Genomic DNA, 21,645 nt, shown 5'->3' on the forward strand with positions numbered 1-21,645 from the left:
CCCATATATACCGGCTGGGTAGCCTCCAACCTGTGAACATTGATTTCTCTAACTTCTGTTAATGCCCCTCCTCCCCTTCTTACCCCATCCCTTATATATTTAGTTTTTTCCCCCCCCTCCTCTTTTTATTCTCTCTCTCTGTCCATCACTCTGCCTGTTATCCATCTCCCTCTGGTGCTCCCCTCCCCCTTTCTTTCTCCCTAGGCCTCCCATCCCATGATACTTTCCCTTCTCCAGCTATGTATCCCTTTTGCCAGGATTTGCAAGGATGTTACCTGGAAAAGAGAACATGCCTAATGAGAATAGGTTGGATGTATTAGGCTTTTTCTCCTTGGAGCAACAGAGGATGAGAGGTGACCTGATAGAGGTGTATAAGATGATAAGAGGCATTGATTGTGTGGATAGCCAGAGGCTTTCCCCAGGGTTGAAATGGCTAACACAAGAGACATAGTTATAAGGTGCTTGGAAGTAGGTACAAGGGGGATGTCAGGGGTAGGTATTTTACACAGAAAGTGGTGGGTGCGAGGGAAGCATTGCCAGCAGCAGTTGTAGAGGTGGATACAATTGGGTTTTTTAAGAGACTCTTAAATAGGTTCATGGAGCTTAGTAAAATGGAGGACGAAGTGGTAGGGAAATTCCAGGCAGTTCCTGATTAGGTTACATGATCAACTGAAGGGCCTGTAATGTGCAGCAGATTTCTATGTTTTAAGTTCTATGGACTCACTTTCAAAAACGCTACAAATCGTGTTTTCAGCACTTATTTACTCATGTACTCAATTTATTTATTTATTGCATTTGCACAGTTTGACTTATTTTGTACATTGGTTGTTTGTTAGTCTTTGTGTGTAGTTATTCATTGATTCTATTGTATTTCTTTGTTCTACCATGAATGGGTGCAAGAAACTTATCTCAGGGTGCCATACAGAATACATCCTTTGATAATTAATTTAATTTGAATTTTGAACTTTGAATGTGCAGCTTTTACAGAAATGAAACCAAGAATTAAGAGACTATTTAGGATTGTGGTTTTATAATCAAAAGGAAACCATACTGATTGGATTGTAGACAGAGCCTCACAGTGGTCAGCAGTAGGAACAATTGTAGAAGAAAATCTGCATCTCCATTTCATAGCAGAATCAAATAGCTACATTTCCAAAACATTGCACTGTTACTGTTTAAACCCAGACACAAAAGATCCTTCAGTCTTGAAGAAGGGCCTTGGCTCCAAACATTGAAGGTCCAGTTTCTTCCATGAATGCTGCATGACCCACTGAGTTTCTCCAGCATTTTGAGTGTGTTGCTCAACGTTGGAGCTGTTATTTTTCTGTTAAAATACCGTTTGACAGCAGAAATTGTCACTGACATGCAGTTGACTGAAATATCAAAGAAAGTGGTTTGTGGTTTGACCTTTTATACTTACCGCCCACCAGTGTTCTAAAGCAAGCACCACGTTTTTCTGTGATCTTATTCTGTTCTGTCTTTTTTCAAAAAGGACTTGCTGTTTAAGATTCCTTGTCTTTAACCACATTCTGCAAATAATATGTTTCAAAGTAGTTTAAAAACCGCAGAATAATTAAATTCAATTAAGATGGTCGATCTTCAAATGTAAAATCTAATATGTAGTATGAGAGTTAAAAAATAAGAGCAAGAATAGGTTTTATTACCCTTCATCTGTGCTCTGTTTTTCAGTAAGATCTGATCTTGACTTCGATCAATTACACTTTCCTGCTGTTTTTCATAAACCTTGATTTCCACTGTAGTTTAAAAGATCATCTCAGAATTGACTTTGTTAAATAATTAAGACTCAACATTTCTTTGTTGCAGAGAATTCCAACAATCCTTGAACCTATGACAGAAGGAATTCCCATTGTTGCCTTAAGTAGACAATGCCACAAAACTATTGCTCAACCTGCCCCAACAAGCAGAAGCAACCTCTCAGCACACCCACGAAACTGACTCAGAGCTGTAACTTTTTCATTAATGTCCCATGAATTTTTCCAGACTCCAAGGAGCAGTGGCCTAACCTGCTCAATTGTTCATCAGGATAAGCGCTTCATCCCAGGAATACACCTAATGAATGTTCACTGCACTGAGTCCAGTCCCTCCTGAAACAATTTCCAGTGTGGTTTTCAGTCCTGTCACTTCACCATTATCAACCATATTTACTAATAGAGTCATAGAGTAATATGGTATGGGAACCCAATGAGTCCCTGTCCATCAAGCTGGCTTCATTTGCCATGTTTGGCCCATATCCCTCTAAGCCCTTCCTTTCCAAATGCCTTTAAATGTACCTGCCTTAAGCATTTCTCCTGGCAGCTCATTCCATATATACACCACCCTTTGCACAATGAAGTTACCCCTCAGGTCCCTTTCAAACATAGAAACATAGAAAAATCTACAGCGCAATACACATCCTTCAGCGCCCAATGCTGTGCCGAATATGTACTTACTTTAGAAATTACCTAGGGTTACCCATAGCCCTCTATTTTTCTCAGCTCCATATACCTGTTCAGGAGACTCTTAAAAGACTCTATCGTATCCACCCCCACCACCGTTGCCGGTAGCCCATTCCACGTACTCACCACTCTCTGTGTAAAAAAAACTTACCCCTGACATCTCCTCCAAATGTTAGCCATTTCAGTACCTGGGAAAAAGCCTCTGATTATACCATCAATAAATCTCCTATTAGCCACTTTCGTTAAAAAAGAAAAGAAACCCATTCTATTTACTTTTCTCACATCTATAAAGTGCCAGCACTGACAGAATCCTCATAGATATTCTTTGCACTCTATCACAATTGTATACTTCATGTAAGTACAGTGGCTTGAACTGCATGCTGTAGCTGTGGCCAAATTTGTCAATGTTCTCTGTGGCGTTTCATTCTATGGTCCAGGCAAACAAAGCAAGTATCTCCCAGAATGAGAAAATGCGGAAAACATTCAGCATCTGTGGAGACGCACTTTGTAATTTCTCCCATTAATCTACAACCTAATGGCTCAATATCGAGTGAAATTGTCTCAGTAACCTTGGTTTCCCCTCTATCAGAAATATTCTTCTTGTCCTGTCTCTCCTTCCTCCAGCCTCTGCGATTATAAATTAATTTTCTTTTTTGCTATTTCAGTTCTGATGAGGGATGTTTGACCTGAAACATTAATTCTGATTCCCTTTCCACAGCTACTGCCTAACTTGCTCAAAGTTTCTAGTATATTCAGCTTTTATTTCAGATTTTAAGCATCTCCATTTTTTTTCTCCCAGGATTGGTGCTGTTCCAATTCTCCAAATAGATTGCTGTATAATTTCCATTATCTATTAAATAATAGCCACAATCTGTTCATCTCAAGGAATAATTCTAATAAATTTCTTATCATGCGAGGTTCAATCCTGACTCCAGGGAGTCTGTACATTCTCCTTTGATGGTGTGGGTTTCATCCAAGGGCTCAGGTTTAAGATTAACTATTAGCTTTATTTGTGACAAGTTCACTGAAACATGAAGTCAAACACTAACATTGTTAAGAATGTGCTGAAGGGAGATCAAATGTGTCACCATGCTTCCAGTACCAATATAGCGTGCTCACAATTTACTAATCCTAATCAGTAGGTTTTTAGAGTATGTGAGGAAATTGGAGCACCCAGTGGAAACCCATGGGGAGAGTGTACAAACTCCTTATAGAGAGTGGAGAGAATTAAATCCCAGTCATTGATCTCTGCCCCTCCACATTCCAAAAGGCAAATAGATCAATTGCCCCTAGTGTGTAAGTGATTGGTGAAATCTGGAGGGAGTTGATGAGAATATACGCAAAAATAAAAAAATGGCAGTTGATGGCCAGCATGGACTTGATGAGTTGAAGGACCTATTTTTCTGCTGTATCCCCCTGTGACTCTCAAGTGAATGGCAAAACTCTGCATTATCTTAGTGCTATACTGGCAGCCCATGTTGATAAGTATTTAATAGCTGTGTTAAAAATATCACTAAATATTCAATGACAGGTCTGGTGATCGAGAGAGATAAAAAGAAGTAATTACCTTCCACAGCTTCAGGTCAATCCAGGGAGCCTCATAGCTAGTGAAAGAGCTTTGAAATATACTACGTTGCTATATTGCAGAAAATTTAAACAATTCGTAATGCACAGAATCAGGAAACTATAACATAATTGCAGGTTAATCATTTGAATACAGATTTTAAAGGGTGGATGTTGGCAGTAGCAAATCATGGGATTTTGTCAATATTCTTGCTCCCTTTATATATTGTAAAATGTACTATTTATATGTACTTATGTGTTCAATTATCTTTTATTCAACACTTGCATCTTACAAAATTATCTTTTCTGGATTATTTTAAACTTGCGTCATATTGATTTGCTCTCATAGGCACAGCTGGAGTTGCAACAATAGCGTAATCCTGTTTGAACTCAATTGTAATTGCAATAACCTACATGTTATTATTTCAAATAACTCAACGATGGATTAGAAAACTGGCATACATCTCCACCGCCACAGGCTTTCAATGCCCAATCCTGACAAACACACACAAAATGCTGGAGGAACACAGCAGGCTGGGCAGCATTCTAGGAAAAGAGCACAGTTGATATTTGGGATTGGGAAGTGGAATTAAAATGGGTAACCACTGTTCTCTTCCAGAAAAAAGTGGGATCTTCTTGTCGCCAGCCATTTTAATTCCACCCCATTCCTGTTGTGATGAGGCCACATTTAGGGTGGAGGAACAACACCTCGTATTCCATTTGAGTAGCCTCCAACCTGGCATGAACATTAATTTCTCGAACTTCCGGTAATGCCCCCCACTCACCCTTTCCACCATTTCCCACCCCCTTTTCCCTATCTCACCTTATCTCCTTGCCCATCCATTGCCTTCCTCTGATGACCACTATTCATATCTGGCTCCATAATTCAGGATAACCTTGGCTTTCAAGGCTGGTACATTAGTTTGCACTGAATGATGGACAGGACAAGCATTAATGAGCCCAATGATTTTACAATCAAGGGACACTTTATTAGATACCTCCTGTGCCTAATAAAGTGGCCACTGTGTAATTGTCTTCTGCTGCTGTAGCCCATCCAAATTAAGGTTCGACATGTTCTGCATTCAGAAACGTTCTGCACACTACTGTAGTAATGTGTCATTGTCACCTTCCTGTCAGCTTCAACAAGGTTGGCCATTCACTTCTGACTTCTCTCATTAACAAGATGTTTTTGCCCACAGAACTGCTGCTCACTGGACTTTTTTGTTTATTGCACCATTCTCTGTAAACTCTAGAGAAAATCACAGAGAACTGCAGTTTCTGAGATACAGTATTCAAACCACCCCATCTGGCACCAACAATCATTCCACAGTCAGGGTCACTTAGATCACATTTCTACCACATTCTGATGTTTGGTCTGAATAACAATGAAACCTGTTAACCACGTCTGCATGCTTTTATGCATTGTCACCATCAAGTGAGCCCTTAAGGCTTGGCAGAACAAAACAGACCACTGCAATACAGAACATAACATAACATCAAAACAACAACAGCAAAACAAGCCTCTTTCCGCCCTTCCTTCCCTCCCCCTACCCACCCATACACACGGACAGCCCTCCAACTCCAGAACAGCCTCCAGGCTGAGTCTCTAATCTCCAGGCTTTGGCCATCGAGTTTTGAAATCTGGACTTCCAATTGACCTTCGGGCTTGGATCTTCAGTATTGACCCTGGGACTTCAGTTAGTTCCTGCAGTGAGTCCTCCAAGGGAAGAATGATTTTTGAATTAGGAAACATAGGGGCCCTGACACTTTGAGATAAAGAAGGGAAGGGAAACCATGGAAGACTAATCTCCTGAGGCTAATGGTAGAACAATTCGAATTATCTTTTCATCACTCTAATCATTAAATTGTTAAATAAAATGTTTATTAAATTTATATCTGTTTGCCTGATATAATTTCCTAAATTATAATTTTGACACGTTCACAGTTTTAAAGAGCTTCTGTTGCTTCTAATAAATTATACAGAAATGTAAAATAATCAATAATCTGATCTTAAATCCAACAATATGTTACCCAGACATAAATTAATTACCCATATGAAATGGTCCAAATAAAATTTCTCCATCAAACCAATACATTTAATCACTATCACAGTTATTAGAAACTAGAAATTCCCTGAATATGATTGGCCTGATCAATGAAGATTAAGGATAAAGGCATTTTTCCAAAGTATCACAATAAATCAGAGGATCTATTTCTCTCTGTCCTTCTTTCTGTCTTTTTCACCCTTTCTTGGCCTGGTGTGATATTCCAGCTCCACATTCTGAAGCAATCCTTAAGAATTAGGCCTTTGTTCCACTGACATCAGAGACTCTAAAGCTGAATCTTAATTGGCTGTTTCAGGAAGGATTGGACTCTTTAGTTTCGAACTGTGGCATGATCCCAACTTCTTCCTCCATTCCAGGGTTGCCATCTCTTTCACCTTCCTGCAGACTTTCTTCAGCCAGCTGTGATAGGTATTTCTGTGATGAAAAGAAACTTTCTCAGTAAGTGTGAATTAATCTCTATTCAAAAGATACACAAAAATTGAATAATCAATATTTATAATTGAAAATTGTCCAAATGATACAAATAACAAAAAACGATTACATGGGAATGATACACCATCAATAACTCTCGGAGACGGGAGGCGAATGATAGGCTTTATTAGCTGCAAGAGATCACGATTAGCAGCAAGAGACCACCACACATCCTGGAGACTGAGGGAGGAGCAGTGCCTCCAACCGCCTTTATACAGGGGTCTGTGGGAGGAGCCACTGGAGCAGTCAGCAGAGGGGTGTGTTCAGACAGGTATATGTAGTTCACCACAGGGAATTTTTACATTTTTCATTATTTTGCATTCTTCTTTATGCCTTCATTCAAAGAAAATATGTAAATACTTGAAAACATTTCCTCTTGAGATTATGTGATTTAAACATAATCTGTAGTTGAACCTACCAAAATTAACACTACAAAGTGCAAGATTTCATGTAGAACAAAGTAAAGCATGTACACTTTTAAAACTAAAATTAAAGTATATTTAAAGGATTTCAAAACAGAAATATTTGCACTTATAGGAGTGATTCAACTAGAATGTTAACTGACTTTTTCACCATAGATGCTGCCTGAGCTTTAGTTCCAGAATTTTCTGTTTTTTTAATTATGTTTCGAGCATCTGCAGTGTTTGATAAGATATTTTATTACACCCTTTCAGAAATCCTATTATGATAGGGGGAGTAAGGGGCGGCCGTGGCTGATGAGGGAAGTAAAGGGCAGTATAAAAATAAAAGAGAAGTATAACATAGCAAAGATGAGCGGGAAACTGGAGGTCTGGGAAGCTTTTAAAGAGCAACAGAAGATAACAAAAAAGGCAATATGCCAAGAAAAAATGAGGTACGAAGGTAAACTAGCCAAGAATATAAAGGAGGATAGTAAAAGCTTCTTTAGGTATGTGAATAGCAAAAAAATAGTTAAGACCAAAATTGGGCCATTGAAGACAGAAACGGGTGAATTTATTATGGGGAACAAGGAAATGGCAGATGACTTGAACAGGTACTTTGGATCTGTCTTCACTAGGGAAGACACAAACAATCTCCCAGATGTTATAGTGGCCAAAGGAACTAGGGTAAAGGATGAACTGAAGGAAATTTATATTAGGCAAGAAACGGCGTTGGATAGACTGTAGAGTCTGAAGGCTGATAAGTCCCCGGGACCTGATGGTCTGCATCCCAGGGTACTTAAAGAGGTGGCTCTAGAAATCATGGACGCATTAGTAATCATTTTCCAATGTGCTATAGATTCAGGAACAGTTCCTGCTGATTGGAGGGTGGCTAATGTTTTCCCACTTTTCAAGAAAGGAGGAGAGAGAAAACAGGGAATTATAGACCGGTTAGCCTGACATCAGTGGTGGGAAAGATGCTGGAGTCAATTATAAAAGAGGAAATTACGACAAATTTGGATAGCAGTAGAAGGATCAGTCTGAGTCAGCATGGATTTATGAAGGGAAAATCATGCTTGACTAATCTTCTGGACTTTTTTGAGGATGTAACTATGAAAATGGACAAGGGAGAGCCAGTGGATGTAGTGTACCTGGACTTCCAGAAAGCTTTTGATAAAGTCCCACATAGGAGATTAGTGGGCAAAATTAGGGCACATGGTATTGGGGGCAGAGTACTGACATGGATTGAAAATTGGCTGGCTGACAGGAAACAAAGAGTAGTGATTAACGGGTCCCTTTCGGAATGGCAGGCTGTGACCAGTGGGGTACCGCAAGGTTCGGAGCTGGGACCGCAACTGTTTACAATATACATTAATGATTTAGATGAAGGGATTAAAAGTAACATTAGCAAATTTGCCGATGACACAAAGCTGGGTGGCAGTGTGAAACGTCAGGAGGATGTTATGAGAATGCAGGGTGACTTGGACAAGTTGGGTGAATGGGAAAATGTATGGCAGATGCAGTTTAATGTGGATAAATGTGAGGTTATCCACTTTGGTGGCAAGAACAGGAAGGCAGATTACTATCTAAATGGAGTCAAGTTAGGAAAAGGGTAAGTACAAGGAGATCTAGGTGTTCTTGTACATCAGTCAATGAAAGGTATATGCAAGTACAGCAGGCAGTGAAGAAAGCTAATGGCATGCTGGCTTTTATAACAAGAGGAATTGAGTATAGGAGTAAAGAGGTCCTTCTGCAGCTGTACAGGGCCCTGGTGAGACCACACCTGGAGTATTGTGTGCAGTTTTGGTCTCCAAATTTGAGAAAGGACATTCTTGCTATTGAGGGAGTGCAGCGTAGGTTCACAAGGTTAATTCCCAGAATGGCGGGACTGTTATATGTTGAAAGATTGGAGCGACTGGGCTTGTATACACTGGAATTTAGAAGGATGAGAGGGGATCTGATAGAAACATATTAGATTATTAAGGGATTGGACACGCTGGGGGCAGGAAGCATGTTCCGCTGATGGGTAAGTCCAGAACTAAAGGCCACAGTTTAAGAATAAGGGGTAGGCCATTTAGGACTGAGATGCAGAAAAACTTTTTCACCCAGAGAGTGGTGGATATGTGGAATGCTCTGCCCCAGAAGGCAGTGGAGGCCAAGTCTCTGGATGCATTCAAGAGAGTGTTAGATAGAGCTCTTCTAGATAGCGGGGTCAAGGGATATTGGGAGAGGGCAGGAACAGGCAATTGTGTATGATCAGCCATGATCACAGTGAATGACGGTGCTGGTTAGAAGGGCTGAATGGCCTACTCCTGCACCTACTGTCTATTGTCTATTGTTTATTGATAATAACCTCCCTGTTTGCTGGAGAAATTGTGGAAATCAAAATGCAAATCATTATCATATTTTTTGGGACTGCCTTTTATCAAAAACTATTGGAGGGGGATACACAATGCCCTACAAGACATCTTTAAATATGAAATACCCTTGGAGAGTAAGACCATATATTTTGGATATATACCTCAAGAATGGTTGAAAAGAGATAAATATTTAATGAATATACTGTTGGTGGCTGGTAAAAAGACTCTTACTAGGAAATGGTAATCACAGGAGAGCCCAACTTTAAATACATGGATGGAAATTACAATGGACATTTACAAAATGGAGAAGATAACAACATCTGTTAATCATAAGCTGGAACAATTTGATTCATACTGGGAAAAATGGTTTAACTACATAATGCCTCATAGACCTAATTTTATTCTCACAAATCAATGAATCTGTTGTAAAAAAAAATCACTCCCTACTTGTACATAGTTCTTTCCTTTTGCTTGTTTTTTTCTTTCCACTCTTTTCTATAAGTGTATACCTCAGATAAATACTTTGGGGAGATTTGTGATCTATATGATTATATGATATATATGTACAATGTCTGAAATACATCTTATGGAAATGTTTGATGATGAACCTCAATAAAAAAAATTCCAAAAAAAGATTTGCATTTATATAGCACATTACAAGCATTTTGAAGAGTTTTACAGAACTTGATGTTATTCTTTTGGATTTCTAGAATGGGCTTCTCAGTTATGCTAATCCTACAATGGAAATGAGAGGAATAGTTCACAAATCTCATGGGTGAGGGTGGAGCTGGGTCTTATAGAATTCTATGGACTGCCATTATTTAGAGTATAATACTACAAAATATCCTTATGTAGAATAGTAATACAACAGATAGGCTCTATAATTCTACTCACCTATGGAGTACAGCATTATAAAACAGGTAACAAAAATAATTTTGAATAAAACAAAAGTAAATAAAATAGTACCTTAACAACCTAGACAAAATGCTGGATGAACTCGGAAGGTCAGGCAGCGTCTGTGGAAATGAATAAACACGCAACGTCCAACATCCTGAGGAAAGGTTTCGGCCTGAAACATCAAAAGTTTATTCATTTCCATGGACACTGCCTGACCAACTGCATTTCTCCAGCATTTTGTGTGAGTTGCTTTGGATTTCCAGCATCTGCAGAATCTCTTGTGTTTATGATCTGCAGAATCTTTTGTGTCTAAAACATAAAATCATAGCAGTAGTATTGAAATAGTTATTAATAATTAATTAGTATTTAAACGAGTAGGTCAGCATTATGAATGTACATCAGATCTGTGTTAGGTGTTGCAAGAATGAATCTGAGTTCAGAATGTTGTGAGCAGCAAGGGAGAGGTAACTACTGTCAGCTTTTTGATTGGTACTTATGACTTTACTCTTTTCAGTACATTCCTACTTGGGTCAAATTAGCCAGGCCACAGGTATCGTGAGTTAAAATCGGGTCTTGTAGCCACCCATATTCCTTCTGCTTCCCACCGTTTTAATGTGCTGTAGCTGGACATCAAGTACTTTGACCAGACCAGCTGAGTTTTGTTGAAGAGACAATTTTGTTCTACCAAGAAATGTAGGACAAGAATACAGAATGAAGGATTACAAATTCAAAAATCTTTTCATCACAGGGAGAAGGCATTAATAAATTTTCACTGTACCCTAAACTGGTAAATTTTAGTGGTTCACTAACAAGGTATAGAAGTCACGTTCTCTTATTATGTTTTTATATTACTTAATCAATAAGGACTAAACTGACTGGTTCTTTTTTTCTCTTAAGAAAAGGCAGTTGAGAAGTGACATGATTGAGGTCTTTGATTCAGAGAGAATGTGTGGGGAAGAGGTCAGTAATATAAGACAGTCACCAAGAAAGGTCCTGATGAAGGGTCTCAACCTGAAGTGTCGACTGTTGATTCCCATCCATAGATGCTGCCTGGCCTGCTGAGTTTCTCCAGCATTTTGTGTGTGTTACCAAGAAATTCATCAGGGTTTTCAAAACAAATATTGTACCCAATCTGCACCATACTACAACAATGAGTGGTTAAAACAAATAGCATTAATGTGTTTAAGGCAGGGGTTCACAATCTTTTTAGCACCATGGACCCTATGGGGTCCCTATGGACCCTAAGGGGTCCATGGACCCCAGGTTGGAAACCCCTGATTTACGGAGAGGTTGAGAATGCCTGTTCCTGCACAGCATCTCTTATTTAATACTTTAAAAATGTCAGCTGACATTTGTTCCTTCTGAGATAAAAATAACAACTTCTACAAAGCACTGCAGCCAGCAGATTAGCCCTGTTGATTAATTGAACCTAGCCAGAGTGGCACCATAAAACAAAGGAGCAGAATTAGGCCACTTGGCCCATTGAGTCTGGTCCACCATGGATGATTTATTTTCCCTCTCAACCCCATGATTCCCTTCACCCTGTAACCTTTGACTCTTTTACTAATCATTCTTACCTATCAACCTCCGCTTTAAATGTACCCAATGACTTGGACCCATCATTGCCTGTGGCAATGAATTCCACAGGTTCGTCACCCTCTAGCAAAAGAAATTCCTTCTCATCTCTGTCCTAAAGATATCTTTGTATTTTGAGTCTGTGTCCTCCAGTCCTAGAGCCTCCCACTATTGGAAACATCCCCTCCACTGTCCACTCTAGTCCAAGTTCAAGTTTAGGTTTATTGTCATCTGATTGTAATTCATTGGGGCACTTATCCTGTGGGCGGCGTGACACACGGCAGCAGCGGCCTTTCAGATCTGGTACTACTTTAACTTTTTAATTTTAAGGCACAATTAGGGTTTAGGGCAATGATTAACAGAAGCGACTATCTACCATCGCCAGATACTGCTACCATACAGAGATCACCCAAAAACAAATCTTCAAGAAAATCTGCTGGTTAGATTGCGCGACTTCGGCTTACTGGAGGAATCGGGCCTGCAGTCCTTGGAGTCACCTGATGCCGGTGGCTGGGGGTGGGGATGTCATAAGCAGTGTACGAGGAAGTGGAAGCAAGACGAGCAGGTAGGAGTTCATGCCAGGAAGAAAGCAAACCCTAGTCGGCCGGCTCTCCCGTCCATTCTGCTCTCTAATGGACATTAAATTGGACTACATCTGTGGCAACAAAATATTCGGTGGGAGTACAGAAACGGACAGAAACCTGGACGCTGCCATTCAGCTGTTTATTTAAATAACAGATTTTCCCCCAAGCCATCGGACTACCAACTTACTGCCCTCTGCTGTGCCTATTGTCTTGTTTATTATTTATTGTAATGCTTGTACTGTTCTGTGTACTTTATGCAGTCCGGGGTAGGTCTGCAGTCTAGTGTAGTTTTTGTGTTGGTTTATGTAGTTCCGTGTAGTTTTTGTATTGTTCATGTAGCACCATGATCATGAAAAAAGTTGTCTCATCTTTACTGTGTACTGTACCAGCAGTTATGGTCGAAATGACAATAAAAAGTGACTTGACTTGACTTGATATATTAATTCCAACACATTGGGACTCGTACATTTTGGCCCATTATAAGGCTGCCCCAATTAGCCAAAGTTTCATGGATATAGTTAAAATGATATAAAAATACAAAATTCTCTCAATCTCCTCAGAAAGTGTAGATACTGCTGTGCCTTCATGTCTAATGAGGAGGAGTTTAGAGTCCAGGTTAGGTTGTCCGTTATGTGCACACTAAGGAACTTTGTGCTCTTTACTCTCTCCAGCAGAGCCATTGATGTGCAATGGAGACTGGGTGCTCTGTTTCTCACTCATGCCCACAATCACCTCTCTTGTCTTGTCCATGATGGGATTTGGATTACTGTTCTCACATTATTTAACGAGCTTCTATCAATATACAGTGACATAGCAGGTGGGTGGTGCCATCTTACAACTCCATATATAGATGAGGTTGGTGTGAATTCTCAAGAATTGGCTTGGATGGTGGACCAAATTTCCTCTTTTTGCACCATGAAGCAACACAAGAATGAATCTCACCCATTGATTTTGATTCAATGTGAGTCACCCTTCTAAATGTGGACATTGTCCAGCATTTTTAACTATCTATTTATATTTTAACATGTATCATGTGCCTGCATTTATTCATACAGGGCTGGCTGAAGTCAGCAGTTTTTCAGCTGCTGAAGTGTTGGTTTTGGCCTCTGTACATCCTCAAGCCCTTACTTCGACCCTTTACTAAATTCAGTATCGTGCCTTTCTGGGCTAATTAGTGGAGAATCAATGGTCCTGTATTTCCTGTATTCAGCCTCAGAGTCAGGTTTAATATCACATATGTCATGAAATTTGTTGTTTTTGCAGCAGCAGTATGGTGTAATAAGAAACAAATTATAATTATATACAAATTAAGTTAAATAAGTAGTGCAAAAAGAGAACAAAAATAGTGAGGTAGTGTTCATTGTCCACTCAGAAACCTGATGAGGCAGGGGAAGAAGTAGATTCTAAAATGTATCGAACTTTTCACAAGTAACTCATCTTGATACTCTTCTCCACGACATTTGGATTTGTGAGCTCCAGCTATAGAAATAACACATTCCAGACTTAACCAGTAATTCAATAACTTTCAGGTTGTACTGTTTCATCTGAAGTTTGGATGCACTAAATCACTAGAGACTTCCAGTCCAGCTAAAGTGCTGCAGGCATTACAAAAGCAGCTAAAAATTCCTATTCTTTTTAAAGCTCACTTGAGTGCCAAACTCACAAATAGCAAAACTTATTCTGAATTAATTTCACCTAATAACTGTCCACTAGGAGCATTTCAGTGGCTTGTTTTAATTGGTTTATCTTAGATGCATTTGTCCACAATTATCCCTATCCCTTACAGGTTTTTAATACAATTGATTGGAATCATAGTGGAACCAAATTTTTGCATGAAGTTGTTTCCTGCTATTTTGAAGCATATTAATGTTTTTAAAAATTGTAAAAGCAGTAAAATTAAGTTAAAATTCTGTTGCAGTTCTTCACCAGAACTTAATTCAAATCTTAGATGTCAACTATTCATTTTTGTCCTATTTGAACTGATACAACAATAACTTTTTTAAAAATATAGTTTTGTGAAATCATTCAGGAAGTAACGCTGGCCTGTGAAAGGGCCATTATTCATGTATGCAGTGGAAGTGAGAGTTGGGGTTATGCTTTTTACAGATTTCAGTTCAATATCCTTTAAAACATAGCAATCATATGTTTGACTGCTTTTGCAGTTTAATATTTAATATTTTGTGTGTGATTCACTCATTGTTTGCGCTTGGCGTTGGGTGTTTGGTGTTTTCGCTGAACGGGTTCCATGACATTTCTTTGTTTCGTGGATGTCTGTGGGAAGACGAATCTCAGGCTTGTATACTGCATATTTGATATAAATGTACATTAAACTTTGAATTTTTGAAATTTCCAATGATAATATGTATCAGCTGGGAATGGATAGGTGTGGTAAGGGGTCCAGGTGTGAATGGCTAATGGGCCTAAATCTCCCTGGAAAAATGAAACAAGTATTTTCAGGGCTAATAATTATTTGTATTTACTGAAAGCCCCAGCTCCACAAAATTCCCTGAAATAAAATGTGATTGAATCTTGGGTTTATTTGCTAAGTGCCTTATCACCACCTACATCTAATTGCATTCTGAATCTTCCTTTTAGTCCTCACGGGTTTAATTACAAGGCTGATTTCCAGTTGAATGTACAGCTTCTTCCAAAGCAATAGGATAACGTTTGCCAGATTGACATCTAAGTCGGAAGATTAATCTAGCATAAGTAAATCCTTTATCACTAGCACATATTAAAAGGTTTCCTGATGGAAAATTCATTTGAGTGATATAAGAAATTACAGCAATAATTTCTGCTTTGAACATCGTACATGTTTTGAACATTGCTACCAAGCAGCCAGATTTCAGCAGCCTTTCCTGGTAAACTTAGTTCATCAGATCAAACAAATGCTGGCAAAACCACCAAATACTTGCAGCTTTCACCATGAATTTTCCTCTCCCTCCTTTGTTCATCCTCAGCTTTAGAAGGTAAGCAGTCACATCGCCTGAATTTTCTCATATTTGAACTTAAGTTTAGTCATAATAATTTATTGCTTTTGTACATCTGCTTTTCCAGTTTCAATGGATTTCTAATATCTTTATTCATCCAGAGCAGCCTAAAATTACTGGGAACTCCCCCCCACCCACTGTTTAACCTTCATAAATTCTGTTTAAATATTTATAGCATTGGGTCTGTAGCATTGAGTCCATCTTTCAGAACATTCCTCGGTAACTCTGTTCAGCTAAACCTTTATTCACAATTTATTTGCAAGTGGGCATTTTGAGATTTGAATCAGATCAAAGTGTTCAGATAGATGTTCTGAAATTCATATTTATACCAAGAATTCATTTGCTTTGCAATATATCCATACAATATATAGATCTGATAAGAACTTGTATGGTAAATGTATAGCTCATGTATTTGTATAGTTTAGTGACTAAATTACTAAAGTTTTGAAAAGAATCTTTTCACTAATCTTGTCACGCTTTCCTTGATCTTAGATTCCATCTTATGTTGGTGTAAATCCATACAAGGGAATGTTGTTCTATGAGGTTTTTTTTAACTATGCTTGGTATATCTCCAAATTTAAAGGTTGAAGAAGTTACAAAATGTTCAAGGTTGTTGTATTTTCTGTAAGTTCTGTAAAATAACTCAGCAGCCCAATTGGAAAGCACCTTAAAAGATGCAGTGATGTCAGTTAAGCAGTTACAGTGTATAGGAAACTTGTTACCCATTGGTAACTTGGTTTATTATTAACACATAAACCAAGGTAGTTTGAAAACATGGTCTTGCATATTATCCATATATTCTAGGTTATTTCAACTGTACATTGCGGTAGTACAAAGGCAAATAAGAACGGAATGCAGAATAAAATACTAGATACAGAGAAAGTGCAGTGCAGATAGTCAATAAGATGAAAGGTCATAGTGTTGTAGGTTGTGAGGTCAAGAGACCGTCTTATTCTGGAGGCCCAATCAGTAGTGGGAGCAGAGTACAGTGAGTTAAGTTAAAGTACAGAAGGAACAAGCCAGGCGGAATTGTTGGGAGTAGGCTAGTGGTGAGAATAGGAGTGCCAGGCTTTGGCTCAAAGGAGGCTTTGGCTTGGACTCTGGGTAAGGTTCCCTTTTTTTCCTTTTACTGTACCCAGTGTAGTAAATGGTCATTGTGTGTTCTTCATGCTGAATGTCAGAGTCCTGAGAGACCCAGAGTCTCCCAGGGAACTACATCTGCATGAGGTGCATATGGCTGCAGCTTCTTGAAGAGCATGTTAGGGATCTGGAGCAGCAGCTGGAATACCTTTGGCTTGTACGGGAGAGTGAGGAGATAATCAATCAGAGCTACAGGCAAGTAGTCTCCCTGAAGTTGCAGGAGATGAGCAGTTGGGTGACTGTTAGGAGATATGAAAATGTGAATAAGCAGTTAGTGCAGAGCACCCCTGTGGCCATTCCATTTCAGATACTGTTGTGGGAATGAGCTCCCAGAGACCGGGTTACTGGCAGAGAGCAGGGTCTGTGGTGCAGAAGGGGAAGCAGGACAAGGGAACGGTAGTGATAGGGGACTTAGTAGTCAGGGAAACAGACTGGAGATTCTGTGGACGTAAACGGCACACCCAAATAATATATTACCTCCCAGATCCCAGGGTCAGGGATGTCTCGTATCGCATCCACAGCATTTTGGAGGGAGGGAGAGGGAGAGCAGCCAGATGTCTTAGTACACGTTGGTACCAATGACATAGGAAGGAAAAGCAAAGAGGTCCTGAAGAGTAAATTTAGAGAGCCAGGCAGAAAGCTGAGAAGCAGGACCTTCCAGGTAGTAATTTCTGGATTGCCACCTGTGCCATGTGCTAGTGAGGGTAGAAACAAGATAATTTGGCAGTTTAATGTGTGGCTGAGAAGCTGGGCAGGGGTAGGGCTTCAGGTTCTTGGATCATTGGGATCTCTTCCAGGGGAGGTATGAGCTGTACAAAAGGGACAGATTGCAGCTGAACCAGAGAGGAAACAATATCCTCGTAGGCAGGTTTGTTAGAGCTGTTGGGGAGGGATTAATCTAATTTGGCAGGGCAGTGGGAACCAGAGTGAGGGAACAAGATAGGATGGATGGTAAAAAAGCAAATCAGTCAGACTGTCAGGAAGGGCAGGCAGATGATAGGACAAAATTGCAGTCAGTGAGGTGAGTATTAGTGCATTAGGGATTCAGAATCAAAAGAGGTAACAAATACAGTACTCAAAGTGTTATATCTCAATGCATGGAGTATAATAAATAAAGTGCATAATCTTGTTGTACTATTATAGATTGTCAGTGAGATTGTGGCCATCACTGAATCGTGGCTGAAGGATGATTGTAGTTGGGAGCTGAATGTCCAAGGTTACATGTTGTATCGGAGGGATAGGAAGGGAGGCAGAGGAGGTGGTGGGGCTTTACTGGTAAAGAATAGCATCAAATCAATAGAGAGATCGGAAGATGTTGAATCCTTGTGGGGTGAGTTAAGAAACTGCAAGGGTTAAAGGACCCTGATGGCAGTTATATGCAGGCCTCCCAACAGTAAACTGGGATGTGAACCACAGATTACAACAGGATATAGAAAAAGTGTGTCAAAAGGATAACATTATGATAATCATAAGAGATTTCAAGATGCAGGTCAATTAGCAAAATCCGGTTGGCAATGGATCTCAAAAGAGTGAGTTTGTTGAATGCCTATGAGATGGCTTTTTGGAGCAGTTTGTTGTTGAACCTACTAGAGGATCAGCTATACTGGATTGGGTGATATGTAATGAACAGGAGATGATTAGAAAGCTGAAGGAAAAAGAACCTTTAGAAACCAATGTGTGTTCAACTTGAAACTTGATGGGGAGAATGTGAAGTCTCACCTAGCAGTACTTCAGTGGAGTAAAGGAAATTACAGTAGTATGAGAGAGGATTTTGCCTAAGTAAGTTGGAAGGAGCTGTTGTCAGGGATGACAGCAGATTAGCAATGGCGTGAGTTTCTGGGAAAAATGAGGAAAGTACAGGACAGATGTTTTCCAAGAATGAGGAAATATTCAAATGGCAAAATAGTTCAACTGTGGCTGACAAGGGAGGTCAAAGCTAATGTAAAAACAAAAGAGGGGGCACACAACAAAGCAAAAATTAGTGGGAAGATAGAGGATTGGGAAGCTTTTAAAACCCTACAGAGAGTAACTAAAAGAAAAATTAGAAGGGAAAAGATGAAATATGAAAGCAAGCTAGCAAACAATATCACAGTGAATAGTAAAAGCTTTTTCAAGTGTGTAAAAAATAAAAGAGAGATGAGAGTGGATATAGGACCTCTAGAAAATAAGGCTGGAGAAATAATAATGGGGCACAGAGAGATGGCAGATGAACTAAATGAGTATTTTGCATCATCTTCACTGTGGAAGACTCTAGCAGTATGCCAGATGTTGTAATGTGTGAAGGAAGAGAAGTGAGTGCAGTTACTATTACAAGAGAGAACGTGCTCAAAAAGCTGAAAGACCTAAGGTGTCTAAGTCACCTGGACCAGAGGATCTGCACCATAGGTTCTGAAAAAGGTGGTGTTAGAGATTGTGGTGGCATTAGTAATGACCTTTCAAAAATCATTGGAATCTGGCATGGCGCTAGAGGTCTGGAAAATTGCAAATGTCATTCCACTCTTTAAGAAGGGAGGAAGGCAGCAAAAAAGGAAATTATAGACCAGTTATCCTGACCTCAGTGGTTGGAAAGATGTGAAGTCAATTGTTAAGGATGAGGTGATGGAGTACTTGGTGACACAGGACAAGATAGTACAAAGTCAGCATGGTTTCCTTCAGGGAAAATCCTGCCTGATGAACCTGTTGGAATTCTTTGAGGAGATTGCAAGTAGGATAGATCAAGGGGATGTAGTGGATGCTGTATATTTAGACTTTCAGCAGGCCTTTGATGAAGTGCCACACATGAGACTGCTTATCCAGTTAAGAACCCATGGTATTACAGGAAAGTTACTAACATGTTAAAGCATTGGCTGATTGGTAGGAGGCAGCAAGTGGGAATAAAAGGATTCTTGTCTGGTGGGCTGCCAGTGACTAGCAGTGTTATGCAGGGGTTGATGTTGGGACCACTTCTTTTTATGCTGTATGCCAATGATTTAGATGATGGAATAGATGGCTTTATTACCAAGTTTGGGCAGGTAGTGTTGTGAAAACAGGTAGGCTGCAGAAGAACTTAAACAGATTAGGAGAATGGGCAAGAAAGTGGCAAATGAAATACAATGCTGGAAAATGCATGGTCATGCACTTTGGTAGTAGAAATAAATGTGCAGTCTATTTTCTAAATGGGGTGAAAATCCAAAAATCCGAGAAGCAAAGGGACTTGGGAGTCCTTGTACAGAACACCTCACACTTAACTTGTAGGTAGAGTTGGTGGTGAGGAAGGCAAATGCAATGTTAACATTTGTTTCAAGAGGGCTTGAATACAAGAGCAGGGATTTGTTGCTGAGGCTTTATAAAGCACTGGTGAGGCCTCACCTTGATTATTGTGAATAGCTTTGGGCTCCTCATCTTAGAAAAGATGACATTGGAGAGAGTTCAGCGGAGGTTCACAAGGATGATTCCAGGAATGAAAAGGTTATCATATGAGGAACTTTTGATGGCTCTGGGTCTGTACTCACTGGAATTTAGAAGGATGAGGGGGGATCTCAATGAAACCTTTCGAATGTTGAAAGGCCTAGACAGAGTAGATGTGGAAAGGATGTTTCCCATGGCGGGGGAGTCTAGAACAAGAGGGCACAGCCTCAGAATAGAGGGGTGTTCATTTAAAACAGAGGTGTGGAGAAATTTCTTTAGCCAGAGGGTGGTGAACTTATGGAATTTATTACCACAGGCAGCTGTGGAGGTCAAGTTGTTGGGTGTATTTAAGGCAGAGCTTGATAAGTTCTTGATTGGACATGGCATCAAAGGTTATGGGGAGAAAGCTGGGGAATAGGGTTGAGGAGGGGAAAATATGATCAGCTATTATCGAATGGTGGAGCAGACTCACTGGGCCAAATAGCCTAATTCTGCTTCCATGTCTTATGGTCTTATTCTACTTAGAGACCGTTCCGTAGCCTTATAACAGGGGGGTAGAAGCTGTCCTGGTGGTGCATACTTTCAGGGTTTTGTTTGGTCTACCTGATGAGAGGGTGAAGAAGAGAGACTATCTGGGATAGGTTGGTCTTTGATTATGTTGGCTGATTTACTAAGCCAGCGTGAACAGCCGTGGATTTTGAAAGTAATTCAGAGTAAACTATCGTTCATTAATTAGCTTAGATGAAAAGTGTAATAAAGCACATTGCATGCAGTACTATGTGGAAGAAGCAACAACTGGTGCTTCCTGTGAGAACAGAACTTCATCACCTTTTTACTCTGAGGTTTCAGCTAAGAACTTTGTTCAAGGATTACAAGTCACATTAGTCAGTGTAACTGCTTTCTCTATAGGTGACTCCAAACTAGAAACAGATATGGCAGATCAGTATGGAGTTACATACCCACCATATTCAATGGGAACCTAGTATATCATGAATTTCGTGTCACAGAATAATATCAAAGAAGAACAGGGTCAACAGCACTATGCAGAGTAACAGTTCAGCTCAGACTAGCTAGGCTAAAGGGCCTGTTTCTGTGTTGTAGTGCTTATGACTCTATGACCCTAATTATGAATATGTTATGTTGTTGATATTAGCTGATAACAAAGTAAGCAACAAGTAATAGGGTGGATTGGACTAAGTGAATACAGATACCCTAATTAATCTGATTTCCAAATAAAATATAGAGTTAACCTTTCATCAGCACTGGAATGAGAGTTAAAGCAAGTTTTAAGATGTAGGGAAACTCATCTGTGTTAGGACAATTAAAAGATGGTGCAACATGTAAGCTGGTAACAGGGAATGAACGGAATCAGGAAGATATGTACAGTGGCATGCAAAAGTCTGGGCACCCCTGTCAAAATTTCTGTTACTGTGAATAGTTATGTGAGTAGAAAATGAACTGATCTCCAGAAGTCATAAGGTTAAAGATGAAACATTCTTTTCAACATCTTAAGCAAGATTAGTGTATTGTTTTTAGAATGAAAAAAAGGAAAGGAGCACTATGCAAAAGTTTGGGCACCCTAAGAGATTTGAGCTCTCAGATAACTTTTACCACGGTCTCAGACCTTAATTAGCTTGTTAGGGCTATGGCTTGTTCACAATCATCATTAGGAAAGGCCAGGTGATGGAAATTTCAAAGCTTTATAAATACCCTGACTCCTCAAACCCTGTCCCAACAATCAGCAGCCATGGGCTCCTC

The 21,645-nt window shown here is 39.7% G+C and overlaps 1 protein-coding gene across 1 annotated transcript in view; it reads right to left on the reverse strand.

Moving 5' to 3' along the window:
* Window positions 1-6,055: 6,055 nt before the first annotated feature.
* Window positions 6,056-21,645, reverse strand: part of rbm20 (RNA binding motif protein 20) — a 256,536-nt gene continuing 240,946 nt past the window's right edge. Inside the window, exon 14 of the mRNA XM_059948087.1 lies at window positions 6,056-6,499. Coding sequence (XP_059804070.1) covers window positions 6,377-6,499 — 123 coding nt within the window. The 3' untranslated portion in view covers window positions 6,056-6,376. The remainder of the gene's footprint in view (window positions 6,500-21,645) is intronic.

This window comes from Hypanus sabinus, chromosome 22 (genome assembly GCF_030144855.1).
Source record: "Hypanus sabinus isolate sHypSab1 chromosome 22, sHypSab1.hap1, whole genome shotgun sequence".
In the NCBI taxonomy this organism is placed as follows: domain Eukaryota; kingdom Metazoa; phylum Chordata; class Chondrichthyes; order Myliobatiformes; family Dasyatidae; genus Hypanus; species Hypanus sabinus.